The following is a 19,156-nucleotide window of genomic DNA, read 5'->3' on the forward strand; positions in this document are numbered from 1 at the left end:
TTCCCCCTTGTTATGTCTGCACAACAAGATCGTTGGTCCTTAAGCATTTTATCTGCTGTGGCTGCCTATTTATACTACTCAAAACAAAACAAAAAGCAAAAAAAAACTGCAAAGATCCTGCTTTGTCTGAACGTTGCTTATCATGATGAATTAAGGGCAAATTGCAGGAAATAAGATTCAGAGCAGATCTTTTTTTATCTCAGCAACACGCAGAAGTTCCAAGGTTACTGTGCAGCGTCAGTGAGGCTACAAAGTAGCAGCCCGGGACGGAGGCTGTGGCTGTTGGGGATGAATGATGTGCCTGATTTCACTGCGTAGGTGTAGCTGGATGTTAGGGCTAAAGGCACCAAGCAAGGATAAGCATGGAGGTTTTTTATTCCTCCTACAGATGAACACATGCACTGTAGTTTTTCTTCATCTCTCTGGGCTGAGTGTTTGGAGGCATTGTGTTTATAAGGCACTGATGTGCTGCCCCCCCTCCCCCAGCAGATGAGGCTTGTTTTACATTTGAAGAATGGTGTGCCTGGGGAGACGAAAGGTAGCTCAGGCTCAGGCCAAACACAGCAATGCCTACAAAACCCAATTTTCTCCTCAGTATTCATTTTTGTTCTTCAGCAGTCAAACCACCTCCACACTCTCAAGCCTGTACATTATGGGCTGAGCGAAAGGGGCACCTTACAGTCCATTCTCCATGCTGATTCCCTGTCTTTATCTGGTCTGTGGTTTGGTTGCTTGCCAAAAAGGAGGAAGACAAATTTCCTTGGCTGACAAAGAACTGTTTCTGTCTGGGTGGCACTGAGGATACAGTTGAAGGGCTTCCAGCTTAGCTCTGTGCTGAAAGGGCTCCTTGAGATTTTAATAGCTCAGTTGGTGGATTTCCTGTGTGCATTGAAAATACGAAGTGGACAAAGCAGCATTGCTTTCTTCCCCTGGTTATACAGTAGCCTAAGAGGAGACCTACTGAAGTCTAAACTTTCTCACAAGCTCCAGAGGAGCAGAGGTCTTGGCATGTGCTTTTCGTTGCTTGGGATTTTCAGGTGCATTCAGTGTTYGTCTCTGAAAACTTAAGTAAAATTTTATGTGCAAATTTCCTCTAAGTTGCTTTGCTCACAGGAGTGAACTGGCTGCAGTACTTGGTTAGGGCACTTGGGCTGAGCCTCTTTTCAGCTCCTCCACAGTCAGCATAAGGTGGGAGGCTGGGGCAGTTTCATACCAGCTGCCAAGGGAGGAGGTTGGGCTCTTGGAGTATTTTAGTCAGTCTGCTGCATTTGTGCATGCTCAGTGAGTTTGTGATGCTCATCTCCAGAAACCTGTGCTACAGACCAGTATCTCTGGCTTGGCAGAGTTTGCCTGGAGGAGGTGGTGGGTGGGAGATTGTTCATTTAGTTTATTGTTTTGTTATTTTGTTTAAAGGTTKCTACTATATTAATGTTGTTCCCAGGAGTCAGAGTGGTGATGTTCTCTGCCTGCTTGGCTGCAAAGGGAATGGGCGTGTTGTGGTTGAGTCAGCTCTTGCCTTGGAGCAGCACAGGGAGCACAACCTCTGCTATCAGTCCATGCAAAAGGGTCAAGGAGAGGAAGCATATGTGTAAAATCTGTGGATTTGGGGAAGTTCACTATGCCCATATGGAGGCCTGGGGGAAGGAAGGCTTTCAACACCAGTTGCTGCTCTCTGAACTTTTGATAAGGTCCCTCATCCTTTCTCCTCTGGGTAGGTAGGATCTGAACTTCAAGAACTCCTGCCTGGTCACCTTCTGCATGGCAGCTGCACAGATAGAGGAARTTTTCTCCCTTTCCCTTTGTGAGTTTTGGTGTTGTACATCCTCCTGTTGGCCCCAGGCAGTGGCTAGGATGTGGGGTGGAGGGAGGGGATGGCCACTGGTTACACCTCACAGCTCCTGACCATGCAGCTTGGGCAGGCAAAGGGAAATTCCTGTGATGCTTCACATTCTCCTCTCAGCCACTTGGACTGTGGTGTGTGGCTCTCTAAACTGGCAGGGGCTGAGCTAGCATTAGCTGTACATCTATTAATTTAAGCACTATCCTGTAATAACTGTGTTAAACTTGTGTGGTAAATTTGGAAGAGCTGATGAAGCCGTGGAAATACTCCAGAATGACCCAACCCTCACTATCTCCAAACAATATCACACGTCTGCGCTAAGCTCTGAGCCTGCCTGTCTGCTTAATCCCACTGCTTCAATAATCGTGGCCRTGCTGTGCCAAGCAGCTCTGACTCGTGCTGTCAGCTCCAGCACTCTGCAGACAGGGCTCTGCTTTTAGCACAGCTGAGCTTTCAGGATTTGGGGCCAGCTTGCCAGCCATGCAATGCAGAGACACCTCCTGATCTGCTTGACCTCTCTCAGCTGYGCAGTCTCTTTTTGGACTGACACGGATCATTTTTGAAGCTGTGTGCAAGGATCGGATAGCATTCCACCCAGAGAACAATGTGGGGTGGATTGACAAGAGCAGAGAGTGCAGGCGGGGAGTCTGCAGCAGTGTCTCGTGCTAATGCACCAGCTGAAGGCACTTGTAAAGAAGTGACTTTTTATATGACATAGTATAAGGCTGGATGTATTTGGTGTTGGGTGGGAAAGGGACTAAGAGATCCTTATTTAAAAATCTTGGTGCAAATTGCTGTGTCTTCACTTGCCTAGTGAATCTACACATGGGCTGTGAGCAAGCACATTGTCAGCTCTTGCCACTGAATCTTGAACATTTGAGGTAGCTTTTGAAGGTGTTTTATTTACAGGACCATCTTTGCTCTCATTTCAGAGGAGGTTTTTGCTCTTTCTGGATCTCAGGGGGAAAAGCACATTTTTTATTCTGCTTCTACTGAGGTAGAGACCCTTCAGGGGCCCGTCTTAGATTTTCACTGTGGGGTGGCAGAACTCCGTGCCCTGTGTGATGTCTGTTCAGCACAAGGTCTATTCAGCAATGACAGGGCACAGAAAAGCTTCTCTTCCAGGGCCAAACAAACCTGGAAAATTTGCACTTGTGATGGACTGAATGTCACTACAGATTCCAAATGGTTGAACACATTGTTACGGAAGACATTCAGACCATCACCTCCTTTCCCTTCCCCTGCTCCCKTGGGAGATTTTGCCACAGACAGTGATTGCAATATCCCATTAAAGCAGAAGTATGTTTGAGGCTGCAGGTTCTGAATGCTAGAAGTCCTAAGAGGTCCCAAACAGAGTCTGCAGGGCTTTGGGGACTGGAATATTGATGCAATGTGCTCCCACCTTGGCTGCTATGTTCAGTGATGTCTGCTGATGATAGGTTAACCCTGAGACTGCACCTCCCTAGAGTAATTGTGGGTGAAAGTGATATTGGTGATCATGGTGTTTAGATCTGACAGGAAAAGATGTGTGTAGGAATCTGTGTCTAGGGCTCCTACATTACTGGCTTGGTGTCCCTAGAAGAAGAGGCTTATATGAGAAATGACAGATATGGGAGAGTTAATGCAACCCTGGCAAATCTTTTCCCAGTGGGTCTTGCTATAGGTAGCATTGTACTGTACAGAGGGTCAAGCCCTATTTTCTCCCTGCATGAGCAGAAATAGCATTTGAAAATGGAAAAGGCATTTACATGTTTGCAGTCCTTGGGTTTGTCTTTCTGTAAGGGTATTTGTATCTGATGTAATGGATCTCTCCAGAAGAGTGTGTAAATATGCACTCTGTTTGCAGCCTCTGTGGAGCTATTGAGAGTAATGTGGAGACATGGTAAGTGTGTGGGATTGCATTTGGAATAAAGGAGGAGTAAATTCTTGACAGGTCTACACGACATATGTGCCATGTGCTGCTGAACACAGCAATTAAACAAGGGCTGCTTTGCCTGTCACAGGGAGGGGATGAAGTCAGTTTGAGTCCTGCTTTGTTCTTCTAGGAAACCGCCTATTAACATCTGTCCTCCTGAGAAAAGTGCCCCAAATGATGAGAGAGAYGTAAGGACAAATCTACACATGCATACGAGAAAGCAGGYGTCGTAACAGAGAATGTCTTTATTGTCAACCTCCTTTGATTGCTCTGAAATCTTTCCTTATAGATCCAACCACAGACCCATCGTGCTGCTCCTGTCACCCCGCCACCTCCAGAGAAGCGCAAGAACACACAGATTGCTCCCATTAAAAGTAAGGACAARCTGCTTTCCAGGTCTCTGGCATGAAACAGACACTGAGTGATGTAACAGCCATGGGGCCTGAATATTTCTGCTTTGTGCTTGGATGAGCATCCTTATCTATACCCTAAATTYCTATAGGGTTTATATACTTACAAATATATCTATAAATATATATATAGCCTAGATTCCTGTTGCTGTGGCAGTGATGCCATTGATGCCAGTGATCATGACACTCAGCCCACCTCAAGCCCACTCATGTCCCTTTGTGTRGAGCAGGACAGAGCCATTGACTTGCAGGTAATTGAGACCTGGGATTAGCACCAGCTTCCTTAATGGTACTTAATGGTATTGAGCCATTTTCCACTGGAGTAGTGGGAGTTCACAAAGGTCAGTTTCCTTCAACTAATTATTTTGATTTAGTGAAGTATAGGGGGAGCTATGATTCATGAATGGTCTTCTGTGAGGAGGAGGAAAAAAAGAGCTGTTGAACCCCTGTGGTAGTGAAGGGCCCAGTTTTTCTGCCTAGCTGGTGTTTACTTTGGGGGGTGTGGTGGATGGACTGGTGGAGGGCTTCCAGCACTGATGGCACAGGAAGGGTTGGAGGTGCCTGCAGAAGAGCAGCCAAGGCATTTCAACGTCTGTCCCACTGCTCCTTCCTTTGGGGGTGTATGCGTGTGTAACTGCTTTCCCTGAGAGCTGGGCTTCCCATGGGGTACAGCACCTTCTCTTCCAACACTAACACCAGCTGYTCTTGGGAAGCTTTTGGTAGCCCACTATTTGCCCAAGTAATTGCTTTTGTAGTCAGGGAAGAACTCAGGTATGTTTCTGCCCACTAGAAACTAATGGATATGATTTACCAAAGCTAAAGCCCAGGTTAAAGGAGAGAAGAATCTTAATAGCTTCTTGCTTGTAGTGGATTTTTCCCTTGGAAGGTGGGACTCCCACTGCTAGAGCTAGTCAAAACTAGAGGTGGGGGGAGAAATGCAGTATAGCAGATAATGTGGAGGCTTGTGAAAGTAGTGGGTGCTAGCAGGGCTACAGGGCTTGTGATCAAATGTTGCAGAATGCTGAAAGGGAGGGACTAGGGTGGTTGTCAGCCGAGTGTTTTCTCCACCGGTGAGATGTGTGCACGAGGGAGGTGCAGGCTGGTGTGTGCAGCCTTCTGTGTCTTGCAATTCTGAGGCACCGTCTTTAAAAAGTGAGGGCTTACATCCTTAACATAGAAAATGCCTAACCCAGGGAGAAAAGACTTTTGTGTCTCTTAGTTCTGTMCATCCCTCCYTCCCTTCCCCTGTGTAAAACACTAAGCCCTTTGAAGAGTATTCATCTCAACAGAGTAGCTTTCCCCTTTCTAAAGAGGTGGCTGTGTGGGAATGCCTCAGAGAGAACTGGTAAATTCTGCTTTGAGATAAGTGAGGCAGGAAGAGGAGTTAAACTGCTCTGGCCACATGCACAATGAGCCTTTTAATTGACTGTGCTGTGGCAATTTGKTTTTTTTCTCTTTTCCTTTGATGCTGTTGCTAAGGCATGTTTAATTGTTCCCTTTCAGATGCTGTTGAAATTATGCCTGGGTCAGCTTCTAGTGCCTCCTCTATAAGCACGACATCCCTGGATACCTTGTACACTGCTTCTTCTGTGTCTGAGACCGCTCTCCCRACAGCCACCTCCAGTCCTGCCAACACTCCGCCCCCTGTCCCGAGCCGGAGTGTGCACACCACGATCACACGCAATTTGGACAGCGGCTCTGTGACCCATTCCCGTTAYGGGACTTCCCCAAAGGATTCCAGCAAATCTCCCCAGTCCAAGAGGGTTGCACCAGCACCGCCGGCKGAAGGGGGGTCCCACAGGTCCCACAATGTGGATGGGGAAAAGACTTCTCAGGTAAAGAAAACTGCCCCAGCACCCCCTGCAAGCCTGGATGCCTTCAGCAACCTCTGCCTGGAGGATAAGAAGGCAGCTGGGGTGGATTCAGAACCYGGTGGCCTGGTGGCCTCTGTGCCCAAGACAATTGGTGCCGAACTGATCGAGCTGGTGCGCAGGAACACCCACCTCAGCTAYGAGCTGTCCCGTGTGGCCATCGGCATCGTCATCGGCCACATCCAGACCTCTGTCCCTGCAACCAGCAGCATCATGGAGCAGATCCTCATCTCRGTGGTGGAGAGTAAGGTAATGTGTACRGGGCTGGGTGGGGACTGCTGCACAYCACCTCTAAGCATCAAGGATAAGCTGTTGTGACCTCAGTGAGCTCCTGATGTTTGGGATGAGAAATGCAGTGAGATTCCAAAGGAAAGGTGCTCCATGGGGTTAAATGTCTAGCCAGGGGAACCAGGGGTTTAAGCCAGGTCTGAGTACAGTTAGCAGAGAAGTAGAAAACAGGTGAGTTTATTCCCCAGATGAGCTGCAGGTGTACAACRTAGCCTTGAGTTGGGGCATTATCTTGAGCTTTTTCTAAATAAACCTTATGTCAAAATAATCCTGTATTTCTCCTTCTGCATCAGTTATTGAAATGGTGAAGTGCACCTGGGTAGCCCTCTGCTTTAGATGGAGGGATAATAAATTTCAGCTCCCACTTGCTTTATGCAGCCCTGAGGAGTGCACATCATATAAACATCTAARATTGGAATTCCATTGCTAATGGCAAGGTTATAATGAACTGTTCAGAGGCATTTGAATGTGGAGAACTAATGACTTTCAAATTTTWCATCAAATCATAATCTGGTTGACTGTTTGCACTGAATAGATGGTCCTATAAGCAATCATCAAGTCTCTGTGGCCATAACCCAATGGTTAATTGCCTCCTTCTCAAATAACAATATCCTGTCAATGTGTGATCTTGATGCAGCAAAAAAATTTAGCTGTTTCAAGCAAATGTTTTGGCTCTGTCTTGCATGCTGAGAAGTTCAGTTTTCTGATATTTGCACCTTGTCCAATATTTGGATATTATTTTTATCATTAAATACCTKTACTCAGGATTCAATAAGCCTAATTCCACAGAAGTCATTTAGTGCCAGGTTTCTGCAGAGGGGATTTGAAAGTCTCGATTTCATGGCCTTTGCTGCAGAYCAGCCTGAAAAGGATGGAAAGAACTGCTGGTGCAAGGATGAGTATGGATCTACTGGTAATTGATGCATCTGTGGGATTTTAAAATGACCAGTAATGTATGGAGACAYAGCAGAAGGTTCTGTCCTGTCTCATAATACCTCATCATACCTATCTTAAGCAGTACTGCTTTCAGAAGGAGAGCCTGGATGGGCTTGCACAGTGCTCAGGTGTAAATGTTGTAGATCTCGTGTGCWTTTTTTTTCTGTGTCCCACACAGATGATACAGTTTTGCTGATAAATGRGGGCCTGGTCCCAGGTGAGGTTGTTCACCTGGTGTGGAAGACCAGCTCTAACACCTGTAAGGGTGGTCACAAGTACTTGTGGGCTGGCTGCACTGCTGTRGCTTCCTTYGCTAATGTGGTTTAGTGGTACAAAWTAYCGTTGATTTTTGTGTTGYTCATTATACCAAATCATTCCACACTCTCAGGGGTTTCTGTGTAGAATTGTTGCTGAGTTGTCAGTTCTAGGTCAAGGACTTTTTTTCTTTAATTTGTCACTTCTGAAATCCCTCAACTCCTCAATCCATGCAAATACATGGGCAATTCTTCCCTTGCATGTTTTTCACCGTTTTTCTTCTACTCCCTAAAACAGAGTGAGATATCAGCTTTGATTTAAAGCTTTGGTCTGCTCATTGTAGATACCATACCTGCTTCAACCTTTTGTATCTTGTTCTTTAATTAGTTATATCCTTTCTATTCCTATTCCAGTTCTTAATTTAAAGTCAGCTCGCTGGTTTACTAAATCAATTCCRGAATCCATTACCTTGCTTCTATCCCTAGTGCCTTCTGAGGGTTGAGCAGTGGTAGCACTTCCATCTTATTTACCTTGCTGCTCCTCCAGCGTGGAGTCTGTCCAGGCATGTGGTTTTTTTTAGAGAATAAAAGACCCKTCTGCTGGGACAGCATCCTGCTGCTGCTTTTTGAGGGGTGACTTAAGCTGGGGGAACAGCAGAGACAAGGAGGGTGCTGAGGAGCTCAGACCTTAGAAAAGATACTTCAGAGGCGCCACACTATTTGGGGAAGCCTGATCTGGRGGAGAAAACCTTCCCTGTGTCAGCATTTGGCTTGGCCTTGGAAATGGCCCCTCTTCTTGTCCATGAGCTGGCTCCTGATAAATGGYGCAGTGGCTGGGCAAGACGCACAAAGAGAATGAAACCTCATTTCAAAGCAACTGTCTAAACTGGACCTGGCTTTYGTGGCAAGTTGTTGAAAAATTTGGTATACCTAAAGATAATACAGATGCTGCCTGGTTCTTGGGCTTCTAAAGAATCACTTGGATTAGTAGGTTTTGTGATATGTGATTGTCTTCAGCTCTGTTGTATTATCTCCYGTTTGAGAGGAGAGGGTAGTAGTATAGGTGTCATGTCTAAGGAGGTTGAGTTTTGCAGATTTATTAAACTTACTGTGAAACAACCAGAATTGCCCAAAGCTAGCTGCACCTTGGGAGGATGCACTCAGAAACCATGTATCAAGTTTTTAGTAAAATTGCATTGCTGTGTTGTAGTTGTGACTCAGACCCATATCTGGTTGCCTTAAATTTAAGCTTGAAAGTTGCTAACAAAGATGTGAAATGTACATTGGTCTTCTAGTTGAGCCCAGGCTGCTGAGAGGGGTCAAACTTTTCTTGGATGTATCAGAGATGGAAGAACAAGTCAGAAAGTTGGTGTGGGATGTGATGTATTTCTGGAGGGGGTTTCCCTTGTAGTGCTGGGCTGTGACCTGCTCCCAGCTGCCCATCACCAGCACCTGCTGCCTCCCTGCAGAGCTGACCTGCCCAGGATGGGGCTGTGTCCCTGGAATGCCCAGCTGGGAGCAGACCTGCTGCTGCTGAAAGTGTGTGAGAAGCCTGCCCTGGGATGCTTGGCTCAGCTGAAGTCAGGCATCTCTTTTGCACCAYGTTTCATCTCATTTAGCAGCTGCTGAGGAGCATGGTCTGCATGTGTTGGGAGCAGTGTTAACTGTCTGGTGTCTGTGGATGGTGTTGTAGTGGGCCCAGTTTGCTGCCCAGAGGATGGAGGAATTCCCAGAGCAATCCCCCTGAAATGTGTCTGAAAACCTGCTATATGGTTTTGGGGGTTGTATGGAGGGAAGATGTGCACACCCATGGCACTGGTGAACCAGKGCACTTGCTGGTGAGGTGGAGGGAGAAGGAAGGCATGGGAGTGGGACAAGAAGAAATGGACAGGACAGCAGCTGGGTTTGCATGGCAGGTGTGGCCACCTCTGAGTAGTGAGTTCCCAAAATGKTTTTGGGCTGCTCAGGAAGAATAAAATCACTACAGCAGCTTCTTCTGCTGGGCTGGGGGCAGGGAACTAAGCAGCAAGATAATACTATGTGGCATKATTAGAAATACTGAAATCTCCTTCTGCTTATGGGCTCTCCAGCAGATTCCTGGAAATGGCCATAYGATGATGCTGCAGGTTGTAGTAGCTGCCAAGATGTTTAATAAGCAGTGACCTGACCCTGGTGGTGGGAGGGCTGAGAATGGTGCTGATAGTGCACTGAGACAGTGTGAGATGTAGTTACATGGTCAGATGGAAGAGCTTTTTAATGGATTGATCTCATCCAAGTCCATTAGGAGCTTGATGCTCAGTGGAGTCGTTAAGGGCTGCAGATGAAGGATTGGAGAAAGTAGATTAGTGGTAAGAAGCTGAATAGAAGGATCGTTAAAACGAAAACTCATTAAAATGATCATCCAAAAAGAGCCCCAGCAGTGGATTGAGGTAAAACTGGCCCTGCAATGCTCCGGTGAGGAGGATGTGAGTAAGGAACATTATTGGAGAACCCTCTCCCAAGCAGCTGGGACACTTGAGGAAACSCAGGTGACACTGCAGTGCTGTAGGTCCTCTTAAGAAGCAGGGGGATGGCAAGACAAAGTGAGTCTCTTAATGTATTTGCTTCCGATAAATTCGGAGGGAAATGCTTGTGTTCGTACTCAGCTCCTGAAAGCTCTTGTGCTCTCTCACAGCTGGTTACCTACCTGCTTTTCTGCTCGGCCAKCCACAGCTTCCCAAAATTTCAAGACTGTGCAGAGGCTTGTGTTAAACCTGCATGCTCCTTCCTTCATTACCTGCCTGACAAAAATTATGTAAGAAACAGCAACAAGAAAACTTCTTTATTGTATAACTGAAGCCTGGACTTGAAGTCTTAAAATAATTCATACCCCAAAGCAAATGACTAACAATTCTGTCTCTAATAAAGCAGGTGAGACCTTACTGTTAAACATGGAATGGTTTCCCCAGAGAGGGCTGGAGGGTGGAAGATGGGCAGGAAGGGTACAGCTCCTGCACTTGGCCATCCACGTGTGGCTGTGTGTCTGTGCAAGTGCCACAACTGTGGCCTGCTCCCAGCTGACCTGGGCTCGTGTCTCCGTACAAAATCCTTCTGCTCTGCTCCCAAAGGGAAGTCTGCCTAAAGGCTTGCAGCCCCTGCCTGCACAGCCAGCCTGTTGGAAGGAGCTACACCAGGACAGGACTGAGTCTTCTGTGTGTTTCCAGGAGATGTCCTGGCTGGTAAGCTATAAAGGTCTTTTCTCACTGAGTGATCATGACTTGCTGCATGTGGTAAGACAGTTTCATCCAAAAATTTTTAGGAATTTGGTCTCARTGAGTGGGTTTTCCCTGTTGTTTGAATTTCTCAGCTTTTCTGAGAACCTTCTCAGGTTCTCTTCCACCTCACTGATCTCCTGCTGCTTGTTGTCACTGCTGCCAAACCCTTGTATATATAATTTAAGCTCTTTCCCAAATTAATCCTTACCTTTCTTTATGATGCCTGGGCTTGTTAYCTGTGATCAACTCAGTTGCATGTACTGAACCCCGCTTCTTGCCTTACTTTCAGGAAACTGAGTGATTCATGTGATACACTTASGTCCTAGAGGTTTATCCTAAATCCCAGAGCACAGCAGCTGTTGGGGCAGGTTAAATGCTCCCTCACTACTCCCCTCTTTCTTGAAAGAGAGGAAAAACAAAGGAAAAGCAGCTGAAGACTGAGACCCTCATRGCAGGAATTGTGTAAGGGGCAGAAGTGATGGGGAGGCAGTGGACAGCAGTTTGAGAAAGGAATATGTGCAGTAAGATATACTGAGTAGCTACACACTTCAGAGCTGTGGTGAACAGTGGAGCTCTGCTGTTTGGAATGAAGCAAAAMGAAAGCAGCCCATGATGAATTGGTTCCTGTTCTTGCTGCAGAGGATCCAGGCCTAGAGCAGCTGGCATGGAGAGCACCATACAAGTCCTTGCTCTTGAGCCAAGGATTAAAGGCAGATCTGACCCTTTCAGGCTTCAGGGAGTGGGCAGCAAAGGGAACTTCTGCCTCAAGGCAGCTGTGCAGTGTGGTGGTTTGGTGTCCAGAACATGTCTGTTTTACTGGGGGTACTCAGCTGCTGCCTGGCAGTGGTCCTGGCCATACCAGGCTGGTTTGGCTTTTCCCATTTTTGGGATGATTTTCAGAATCTAAAMTGGGTAGAGGCTCCAAAAGTATGAGATCTAAAATAGCACGTGTCACAAACTTACTGGTTTTGTACTGCCAGCTCTTGACTGAATGAGGTTAGCTGCCAGTCGTGAGACAAGATTGCAGGAAACAGGCACCCAAACAACAGCCAGCTGTCAGGGCCCCACTAACCAGTGGTTTTGCTGTCGTGCAGAACCTGAGTGCTGGGTTRCCCTCGGGCCAGATCTGCCACGATGAGCAGCGGCTGGAGGTGATCTTTGCAGATCTGGCCAGGCACAAGGATGATGCTCAGCAGCGCAGCTGGGCACTCTACGAGGATGAGAATGTCATCTGCTGCTACCTGGAGGAACTGCTTCGCATCCTGGTGAGTAAATTCCTCTCTGTTACAGGCAGAGCAGAACAGACAGCGCTGTTGAATTTCCTTTTTTTAACTTACTTCACCCCTGTCTTGCCACTGATCTGCTGTTTCAGGGGGCATAGGTTTCTTGTGTATCTTTTATTGTCRGTGTGAAGCTCTACCCTTCACTGTGGGGTTTGCAATGCTCTTGAGCTGCCTTTTACTCTCCATTCCACCTTACAGAGCTGTTCTGAAAAGTGTTACTGAGCTGTTCTTCATGGTAGCTTTGGTATTTATCTATCACAAGAGGTATAAACCCTCACCTCTAAAAAATCCAACTTCTCCTAGGCCCATTTAAAACATCCTTTGTTGCTGGGAGGTACCTGTGGGGTGAAGCTCATTTAATGCGAAGAACATTGTTTGGTTGCCTTGAAAATGAGCTTTAAAGCTGTTTTTGTGAGAAAGTATAAAGCATCTCACACATCTGTGCATGCAGGAGAGGAACATCCATCCCCATAGTGAGCAGCAGTGGGATTACTGTTCCAATACTCTCACTAGTACATACAGGCCCAAATGTGTTTGGGGATGACATGGGAGCTGCCCTCAAAGCAGTGACATGGTCATGTTAGAAGTACTGGTGTGGGGTTTGCTCTGGCACTATTTTGTATTCCTCTTCAATTCTGATATAAACAGAACAGGTAAATTTTTTGTAATGAATGCCAGAGTCTTGGTCCMTCCACATACAGCCTGTGCTGTCTCGCAGGACAAGGCAGTGTGGGGTTTTGTGCAACCGTTTACTCATACTTTAGGGGTGGGAAGATGTATTTCTCAGGATGGGAGCAGTGCTGGAGCTGCCCTGGGTAACTGTGTGATGCTCTCAGTCAGGTGCTGCTCAGGTCTTACTTTAGATGTTTTCAGCCTGAGTYGTGCTCTGTGGCAGAGGCGTTTCTCAAGAATCCACTTTGATGCAGAATATGAAGGCTGGTGGTTCTTGAACTGTCTTTGTGCTCTGCCTTCAGTTTCTTTGTGAGATGTTGAGGCTACTGAGATCGGAAAGCAAGTGTTCTCCCTCAAGGTCCCAGCAGCAAGCAYCTTCTTCTTTGATGTGTCACTGGGCTGACCTGTTCATTCCTTCTTCCAGACAGATGCAGACCCAGAAGTTTGCAAGAAAATGTGCAAGAAGAATGATTTTGAATCTGTCCTGTCCCTTGTGGCATATTATCAGATGGTAAGGTGTCAGAATGCACCAAATCTCTCTTTTTAAGATTTCCCTGAAGATGCAAAAGAGCAGGGTTGGTATGATGAATGTATATAAGATGTTTCCCTTCAACAGGGCAGTTCTGTGGTCTCACTGGAGTTGCAGCATATCCCTTTTGAGTGCTTGCTAATGTCAATGCTGTGCGTGAAAGTTGTGTGAAAGTGCAGGGGATACTGCAGACTTTGAAGCAGTAGCTAGCACTGGGAAGGGTAAAGCTTGCTGCTTTTACTAKCCCGTTGAGGGACAGGATTGGCATCACTGGTATCTAGAGGAAGGATTTCTGAGGATGCYTTGGAGATCTGACAGGCTGCGATTGCTCTTGTTTTAATTGATGCACTCCTGTGCCTTAGTGAATAACTTTGCTTAGGAAAGTAGGTAGTGAGTAGAAGCCTTGGGAGTGAGGAAGGRAATCAGTATTCAGAGGAAGGAATGGAAGTTTTGCCTTAAACRCTATGTAGTGTTGCTTTGCCCCTCTCCTTCCTGGAATGTTCTGCTGTAGGACTCTGTGGGAGTCGAAAACTTGTCCCCRTCTTGTCTCTAAGTCCCCAGCTACAGCACATCAAGTCTTGTGGTATTTTGCTTTCATCTGGCACTTCTGTGTCTGAGCCCAGAGCTCAGCATCAGGGGCCTCTAGCATAGCTGAGAGCAGCAGGAAGGCAGGTTGGGCATAACAGAGCCTGGTTTTCACTGCCTGCTCTTCTGTGATCATGATTCCAAGCAAGTCTGGGTAGGGAGCAGTTGGGTGTCCTGTCTTGGCTGCTGTCATGCCCAGTGCCAGGGCTTGGCTCACTTCTGTTCTCTGAACCCTGAAGTTGTTGGCTGAGGTGGAGAATGCAGGTCACCTCAGCATGAGAGCTCCTGCATGGGAGCTGCAGGCTGAGCATCATTGCTGGAATCCTTGCATGTCCCAAAACTTTCTGAAGAGAGCTTGCAAATGTTACATTGTCAGGAAACCTTTATCAGAGCAGTGTTCACAAAACCTTAGTGTGCTCAGAGAATCCTGCCTACCCAGAAAATTCAGTCTCTTTGCTGGGGACTGGTATAGGCTGTTGGTGAGTTATCAGATTTAGTGGATGAAATGGGGCATCTCAGATCTGAGCTCAGGTTGCCCCATGCCCTCTGATCACATGTGCCAACAATCCGTAGCCAGCTCAGTTGTGAACCTTATTGTAAAGTGATTCCTGTGCTGTTGTTAAAAGTTTTTAGAGCTTCTSGGTTCACTGTCACTCTGGGAAGGTCTGTGGCTTCCCATCAACAGGAACTTCTAGGATCTATGTTTCTGCCTCAGGGTCTGCCCTGCTCTAGGAAATGTTTAATCTAACAAATTGTGTTTGCAGGAACACAGGGTGCCATTGCGCCTGCTGCTGCTGAAGTGCTTTGGAGCCATGTGCAACTTGGATGCTGCTGTCATCTCGACGCTTGTGAACTCTGTGCTGCCGATGGAGCTGGCCCGGGACATGCAGACTCACACACARGGTGAGCCAGAGCTGCTGTTCCCAGGGCCCTGGGAATTTGCCTTCCCATTACRTGATTTGCAGCAGCATGGGTGGCCCCGCATTGCCTGGCTGCTCTGCGTGCCCTGTGCTGGGAGGGAATGGTGTCTGGTTTTATTCAGGTTTAAAGCTGAGACCAGAGGATGCACAGGAAGGGATGTTTCAGTCCAACAGTGCGAGACCCTTCAGCTCTTGAGCATGCCATTAATGATCTGTGTCACTTCCTGTAGATATCTTAAAATGCATTTTGAGTTGTTCCAGAGACACCTGCAGATCTCAAGGAAGATCTGTGCAGTTTCTTAAAGAGTTTTTGTCAGTGTTCTATACCAAATTTTTGTGTTGTTTCATTCTGGTGAATGAGAATGGTGCTGATTAAAGGAAAGGTCCTTCTCTCCACTACTGTGCCAAGGGAGATGGTAGTGCTGTTGCTAACATCACAGTCCTGGACCTCTACCTTCTACTTCACACTCTTGCTCCATTTGTTAGGATGACCTGTCCCTGCTGCTAATAGGAATGTCCTTCATACCCTCAGAGCTTCTGCTTAGCCCAGTGTCCATTATCTCTGAGCAACCAGAAGCAGATGCTGAGGGGAAGCCTAAGAGTAAGGTGAACATTATATTGATACTCCCCTGGCATCACCTTCCAGCTCCTTCATGCCTGGTCCTGGACAGTCACAGCTTTGCTCCCTGTTTTGATGCCAGCCTGCAGGCCACCAGAGCTGGCAGTGGCATTTAGTAATTTTTTCTCTTAAAAAGACACTGAAAATCCRTTGTCTTGTGCTAATTGTGACCCACAATTAGAGTAGCTTTTGAGTGACCACGTGGATCAAATCATAAGAGTCTGGTGTTTGCAGCCTTGCTGCCCTGGTTACAGTCTGTAGGTTTGTTGTGAGTGTCATGAAGCTGTGGAGGGGTATAATTTAGTAATGAGACTGTGTCGGGGTTGACATGTCTGCACAGAACAGGACTGTCAMATCCATTTCACGTGTGCCAAGTAAATGTCCTACATGACCACCTTGAATGTGTATAATAGATGTTCCTGTCCTCAGCATCCCACCACAGACTGTGCCAACCTGACTGTGGTGGGCAGGATTAACAGGGCTCATCTCATGTCTGGAAAGGGAGGTGAAAGAAGGCTTTGCACTCATCTCTGCTTAGATGCTTTGAACTGCAGGCATGAGGAGGATGGTGTTTCAGAGCAGGGCATAGGACTGGTGGTGTGGGACTGCAGTTATTACTCCTGTGTTGGATTCTCTTTTGTTACCACTGCTTATAAATTCTGTGTTGTGAACTTACCACATTCTTAGTGTTAAATCTGGTTATGCATGAGAAGCATCTTCACCAGGCTGAGGTTTTATTGCCCAAGAAGCAAATGCTACTTGGTTATGTGACTGTGACTGTGCTCCTGTGGCAACATTTCTCCTGATTTTGTGCTGCCAAAAATAACCTTTATTGTGCCTCCATCACTGACTCATATAGGCTGACTCCAAGTCAGCATCCTGTGCACCTTCCCAAACAGGGTTCTGTCTCCTGCCCTGTTCCTGAGCTGTGTGTGGCAGGGTGGCGATGGTCGCCCCTGTTACTCCTTGCCTGATGCTGTGTTTTGCCCAGAGCTGTGTCATCCTGGTGATTCAGCCTCTTGGTGGGATGGAGCTTTCAGCTCTGACTTAGGTGACTTCTGCACACCTCTGCTGATCTCCATGTAGTACTTAGGCTGGRGCAGACCTGTATTTCAGCAAGTCTTAGCTCTGCCTTGGGATCCTAAAAGCATGGCGGTGAAGTGGATGAGAAGTGGCTCTGTTGTGACCKCTAAGCTGCCAACCTGCAGCTCTGCAGCATCTCTTCTAGCATCATCTCAAGGTGAGGGATTTTTTTCCCCTCCTTGCTGTAATGTGGTCCAGTTGGAGGGTGAAAAGCTGCTCTTCCTTTGCTGACAGAGCTGTGGATACAGGAGCCTCACAAATCAGTGTCCTAATCCCATGCTGCTTTCCTTGTGCTAGGCTGTATGGTAGGCATTTGTGCAATGTCATCTTGGCCTTCCCAGTGGGGCTGCAGGGAAGTAACCATCCTTGGCCCAAATGTGTCTGTCCTTCAGAGGTSTTTTAGAGCATTAGTAGTGCCCTCCTGCCATTCTGGTGCTTTACTGCTTCATGTCCTGCCAGCAAATGGCAAGCTTGTGTGAAAACATGACCTTGAATCCTAGAATGACTTGAGCTTATTTTGGTACTAAAAACTGGGGRATAGCAGCTGATCCGTGACATGCTGTGGATTAGCTAATCCCTTCTGTGGATRGCTGGAGCCAGAGCAATCAGTGCCAGCACTGCACAACTGGGGAGCATAGAACTGGCTGCAGCATCTCTGTGGGATCCCTCCTGGCTTATTATTGAAGAGCAGCTGAGGCAGAAGCTCTGTCCATGGATTCTGGGTGCCTTTGGTGAGAAGGACTTTACCCTGGGACTGATGCMGGGGTGTTGGCTGCTGGCCAGTTCTGCCAGATGCTTGAATCTTCCTGCTTCTGGACWATTCCTTCCCTCTGCTCAGCTGGCCTGCACATCTATTCATGTTAGAACACCTTATAATGAGCCACAGCAAGACAGAGTTAGCCAGAACAATTCCAAAGAAAACAGGGATGATCCAGTCTGTAAGCACAATTTTCTCCTTGTTGCAGCACAGTGTACATCCAAGTCAGCTGTCAGRCTCTTCTCCCTTTAGTCATAGACAATTGTATCTGCTCCCAGTGCCCACATTTCACACTGAGGTGTTTAAAAGGTGGAAGCAAGGTGTTCAAAGGCCTCTGAGAAATGCTCTTCATACATAATAGCAGTTTCTTAYCACTATCTCAATAGGCTTCAGCAATGCAGGCTGGTGAGCAAACAGCTGCATCTCTCCTGCCTGTCATGGCTACTTCAGTCATACTTACCAGTGTGTTGTCAGCAGTCCCTCTGCTTCATGAGAGCTGAATTGATACTATTTAATTTCATACAGCCATTGGTGCTGCTCTGAAAGGTAAAAAAAAAAAAAGGCAAAAAAAAAAAGCGGTGTTTCGGCTGACAATTATTCTGTTCTTCTGCATAGTGAGTCTTAAGGTCTTGTCAGCTGGGACACTCTCAAAAACTTGGAGAGCCTGTGCAGAGTGASTGTCCTGGGTTAATCTGGATTTGCCCCAAGTTCAGGTTTCTGACTAGTTTCAGCATCCTTTGATTTGTCATCTTTAGGGAAATACAACAAGATTTGCCTTGTAGTCATGTCAATCAAGCTGAATGGACATGAGTTAATGGCAGATGGGCCAAGAAGGTGTCAAATACTCTCTTCYCTCCCATCTCTAGTCTGTTCCTCCATATTTGCTACAACCATGTTTATCACCGGCTTCTGGCTCTCACTTTATTTCATTGCTCCTGATGTGATGAGAGAAATTGTAYTGTTGATAACAGCCTTTCTAGGAACATGAGAACAGCAGCTCCCTGTGTCTACCTACTGCAATATCCTGCCTCTGAGACTCAACTCCCATAGCTATGGAGGAACAAATAAAGAAATCATGTGGTGAGCAGTTTGTCAGATCCCTTTTTTGCTAGTGTCTCACCTTATAGCTAAGAACTTCTTATATAAGTATGAACTATATTTAATTCATTTAATATCCTCCCTCTCTGTTTACTGAGAGTAAACAGCAGTTTCTAGCCTTCCTCTGCTGCCACATRCTCTACAAACTCTTAATCTTGTTAATGCTGTAGTATCTGGTTAAACTGCAAATTATCTGTTTTTACTCAAAGTACTTGCTGATTGAAAACTTGAGGCATCATGTGGGGCTCTGACAGACTCTAAGTGCTTTGAGTAGAGAGGCTTTGCTGACAGACCTGACTTTACAGGGATGTGGGGCTGGAATGACTCAGTAGCATTTTGTTCCCCATGCTGACAGTAAACTGAGAGCTGCCAAATGTTGCACATCCTTTGGCCAAGACCAGGAGTAAGTGGTGACAGTGAAGGCATCAGCCTGTGTAGTCAAAGCCAARCTGCAGGGTGCAGGTGCTTAGAGATGGGTAGATCTGAGCATGGAGAAGTGAAATATCTTCCAGGGCTTGGAGGTGGCATTGGMAACAGTGTGTATTGTGCAGGGCTGCAGTATGGCTGGGAGAAGCATCATATGTTAAAGGGGYCTTTTTCTCCTCTAATGAAATGTAATGGTCAGTTTTTCATCAATACACCTTCCGTTTCCTTGTAACAAGCACTTGTGACAGGGCTCCTTCTGGCAGACGTAGCTGAACTTTATTTAGCCAGTATGTGTGGTAACCGATGTATAATAATACTCATTTTCCTATTGTCTTCAGACTTGCTGAACTGGACAGAGGCTACATTTGATGAGGGCACAGATCCTATTCCATGACTTTTTTTTTGTTCTGCAAATA

At 46.7% G+C, this 19,156-nt stretch overlaps 1 protein-coding gene across 2 annotated transcripts in view; it reads left to right on the top strand.

Annotated features, from left to right (window-relative positions):
* Positions 1-19,156, top strand: part of NCKIPSD (NCK interacting protein with SH3 domain) — a 54,850-nt gene that overhangs the window by 27,427 nt on the left and 8,267 nt on the right. For both annotated transcript variants that reach the window (XM_057390226.1, XM_057390225.1), the window contains exons 4-8: positions 4,045-4,129; positions 5,669-6,285; positions 11,863-12,033; positions 13,148-13,234; positions 14,602-14,740. In XM_057390226.1, the coding sequence (XP_057246209.1) occupies positions 4,045-4,129; positions 5,669-6,285; positions 11,863-12,033; positions 13,148-13,234; positions 14,602-14,740 (1,099 nt within the window). The remainder of the gene's footprint in view (positions 1-4,044; positions 4,130-5,668; positions 6,286-11,862; positions 12,034-13,147; positions 13,235-14,601; positions 14,741-19,156) is intronic.

Source organism: Malurus melanocephalus, unplaced genomic scaffold (genome assembly GCF_030028575.1).
Source record: "Malurus melanocephalus ecotype Western Australia unplaced genomic scaffold, MMel_1.1 scaffold_24, whole genome shotgun sequence".
Lineage (NCBI taxonomy): Eukaryota > Metazoa > Chordata > Aves > Passeriformes > Maluridae > Malurus > Malurus melanocephalus.